Below are 3,669 nucleotides of genomic sequence, written 5' to 3' on the forward strand. Positions count from 1 at the left end.
GGTTACATCTCACCAAGTAGTCTTTATTCGGGATTCGAACATAAATCAAAAACTGAGGACAACTCCTGCTAAACCTGGTGGGTATGTAAGATTAACACTCACGGCAGCACTCCACCAAGGAGAATGATTTTGCCCCAACATGTGAGACGCTCGAGGGCTGGTAACTTATAAAGCAAGTAACAATAAATAGAGGCTTATACACAGACATCAGTATTGCGCAGCACTTCAATTGTGGCTTTTATCATTATGCAACGAAAAACGAAGTTTCATTACAATTTGGCCCCCAAAAAATCAGATTTAGAATTCTTTAATGCCCATCTATCCACATTCGTTACGGCTCCATTCTTTCTTAATTCATTAATAAGAAAACAGTGGAAGGTCAAAATGCCAATTTAGCCAACCGAGATACCTTAAGGGTTAACTTCTGACTCATGTACTGGCTAAAACGCTGGCAGCTTAATTTAATGGTTAATTTCTGACTCACCAGAAGTTGTGACAGCTCCAGCACTCTGCCTGCCGTATCGATGGACACCAACACGTTCCCATCGTCTCGTACAGTGTTGAATATCTCCGCTGGAAATGAAAACCAGAACACCCCGTTTAGAATTCATCACACCACACATGCAAAAGAAAAATCCTGCTGCTTTCTATGACAGATGGTTTGCATAAATTGATACAAAAATGCTCCTTGCTGAGAAAACAAACAGACAACAAACTATAACTATGAAACTAACACAACCTGTTCACATCACAGCCTATATGATTGTACTGAAGAGACACTGAATCCTCATCACTCAAATTATCATGGAAGCTCATTTGTATTGTAAGAAATCATAGTGCAATGCTACTCTTTCTTCTAACACAAAAGTACACACAGATCAAATTTTCAAGGACCACTGTTGCCTTCTTCAGGATCAATTCGGCATTGATCCTGAAACATTGTACTATGAATCACCTATGAATCCTCAATCCTCACAATTGATGATGGACAACTGTTTGGTTGGATCACGGTAAGGAAGAAACTTACTGAGGAGCTGCTCATCCCTGAGTTTCCTCCTGAGCTGGACATAGTTAAGGTAAGACTTACTGAGGAGCTGCTCGTCCCTGAGTTTCCTCCTGAGTTGGACATAGTTAAGGTAAGACTTACTGAGGAGCTGCTCATCCCTGAGTTTACATAGTTAAGGTAAGACTTACTGAGGAGCTGCTCATCCCTGAGTTTCCTCCTGAGCTGGACATAGTTAAGGCCTGAGTTTCCTCCTGAGCTGGACATAGTTAAGGTAAGACTTTCTGAGGAGCTGGTCATAGTTAAGGTAAGACTTACTGAGGAGCTGCTCGTCCCTGAGCTGGACATAGTTAAGGTAAGACTTACTGAGGAGCTGCTCATCCCTGAGTTTCCTCCTGAGCTGGACATAGTTAAGGTAAGACTTACTGAGGAGCTGCTCATCCCTGAGCTGGACATAGTTAAGGTAAGACTTACTGAGGAGCTGGACATAGTTAAGGTAAGACTTACTCAGAAGCTGCTCATCCCTGAGTTTCCTCCTGAGCTGGACATAGTTAAGGTAAGACTTACTGAGGAGCTGCTCGTCCCTGAGCTGGACATAGTTAAGGTAAGACTTACTGAGGAGCTGCTCATCCCTGAGCTGGACATAGTTAAGGTAAGACTTACTGAGGAGCTGCTCGTCCCTGAGTTTCCTCCTGAGTTGGACATAGTTAAGGTAAGACTTACTGAGGAGCTGCTCATCCCTGAGTTTCCTCCTGAGCTGGACATAGTTAAGGTAAGACTTACTGAGGAGCTGCTCATCCCTGAGTTTCCTCCTGAGTTGGACATAGTTAAGGTAAGACTTACTGAGGAGCTGGACATAGTTAAGGTAAGACTTACTGAGGAGCTGCTCATCCCTGAGTTTCCTCCTGAGCTGGACATAGTTAAGGTAAGACTTACTGAGGAGCTGGACATAGTTAAGGTAAGACTTACTGAGGAGCTGGACATAGTTAAGGTAAGACTTACTGAGGAGCTGCTCATCCCTGAGTTTCCTCCTGAGTTGGACATAGTTAAGGTAAGACTTACTGAGGAGCTGGACATAGTTAAGGTAAGACTTACTGAGGAGCTGCTCATCCCTGAGTTTCCTCCTGAGCTGGACATAGTTAAGGTAAGACTTACTGAGGAGCTGGACATAGTTAAGGTAAGACTTACTGAGGAGCTGGACATAGTTAAGGTAAGACTTACTGAGGAGCTGCTCATCCCTGAGTTTCCTCCTGAGCTGGACATAGTTAAGGTAAGACTTACTGAGGAGCTGGACATAGTTAAGGTAAGACTTACTGAGGAGCTGGACATAGTTAAGGTAAGACTTACTGAGGAGCTGCTCATCCCTGAGCTGGACATAGTTAAGGTAAGACTTACTGAGGAGCTGCTCATCCCTGAGCTGGACATAGTTAAGGTAAGACTTACTGAGGAGCTGCTCATCCCTGAGTTTCCTCCTGAGCTGGACATAGTTAAGGTAAGACTTACTGAGGAGCTGCTCGTCCCTGAGCTGGACATAGTTAAGGTAAGACTTACTGAGGAGCTGCTCATCCCTGAGCTGGACATAGTTAAGGTAAGACTTACTGAGGAGCTGCTCATCCCTGAGCTGGACATAGTTAAGGTAAGACTTACTGAGGAGCTGCTCATCCCTGAGTTTCCTCCTGAGCTGGACATAGTTAAGGTAAGACTTACTGAGGAGCTGCTCGTCCCTGAGCTGACATTAGTTAAGGTAAGACTTACTGAGGAGCTGCTCATCCCTGAGTTTCCTCCTGAGCTGGACATAGTTAAGGTAAGACTTACTGAGGAGCTGCTCATCCCTGAGTTTCCTCCTGAGTTGGACATAGTTAAGGTAAGACTTACTGAGGAGCTGCTCATCCCTGAGCTGGACATAGTTAAGGTAAGACTTACTGAGGAGCTGCTCATCCCTGAGTTTCCTCCTGAGCTGGACATAGTTAAGGTAAGACTTACTGAGGAGCTGCTCATCCCTGAGTTTCCTCCTGAGTTGGACATAGTTAAGGTAAGACTTACTGAGGAGCTGCTCATCCCTGAGTTTCCTCCTGAGTTGGACATAGTTAAGGTAAGACTTACTGAGGAGCTGCTCATCCCTGAGTTTCCTCCTGAGCTGGACATAGTTAAGGTAAGACTTACTGAGGAGCTGCTCATCCCTGAGTTTCCTCCTGAGTTGGACATAGTTAAGGTAAGACTTACTGAGGAGCTGCTCATCCCTGAGCTGGACATAGTTAAGGTAAGACTTACTGAGGAGCTGCTCATCCCTGAGTTTCCTCCTGAGCTGGACATAGTTAAGGTAAGACTTACTGAGGAGCTGCTCATCCCTGAGTTTCCTCCTGAGCTGGACATAGTTAAGGTAAGACTTACTGAGGAGCTGCTCGTCCCTGAGCTGGACATAGTTAAGGTAAGACTTACTGAGGAGCTGCTCATCCCTGAGCTGGACATAGTTAAGGTAAGACTTACTGAGGAGCTGCTCATCCCTGAGTTTCCCCCTGAGCTGGACATAGTTAAGGTAAGACTTACTGAGGAGCTGCTCATCCCTGAGTTTCCCCCTGAGCTGGACATAGTTAAGGTAAGACTTACTGAGGAGCTGCTCATCCCTGAGTTTCCTCCTGAGCTGGACATAGTTAAGGTAAGACTGT

General features: G+C 45.2%; 1 protein-coding gene across 1 annotated transcript in view; it reads right to left on the reverse strand.

The window, feature by feature from the left end:
* LOC118421160 (cleavage and polyadenylation specificity factor subunit 2-like) overlaps positions 1 to 3,669 on the reverse strand; it is a 35,551-nt gene that overhangs the window by 20,494 nt on the left and 11,388 nt on the right. The window contains exons 5-10 of the mRNA XM_035828324.1: positions 3,491 to 3,644; positions 3,395 to 3,416; positions 2,927 to 3,195; positions 2,819 to 2,847; positions 1,667 to 2,732; positions 485 to 573 (exon numbers count right to left, since the gene is read on the reverse strand). Coding sequence (XP_035684217.1) covers positions 485 to 573; positions 1,667 to 2,732; positions 2,819 to 2,847; positions 2,927 to 3,195; positions 3,395 to 3,416; positions 3,491 to 3,644 — 1,629 coding nt within the window. The remainder of the gene's footprint in view (positions 1 to 484; positions 574 to 1,666; positions 2,733 to 2,818; positions 2,848 to 2,926; positions 3,196 to 3,394; positions 3,417 to 3,490; positions 3,645 to 3,669) is intronic.

This window comes from Branchiostoma floridae, chromosome 1 (assembly GCF_000003815.2).
Source record: "Branchiostoma floridae strain S238N-H82 chromosome 1, Bfl_VNyyK, whole genome shotgun sequence".
Classification (NCBI taxonomy): Eukaryota; Metazoa; Chordata; class Leptocardii; order Amphioxiformes; family Branchiostomatidae; genus Branchiostoma; species Branchiostoma floridae.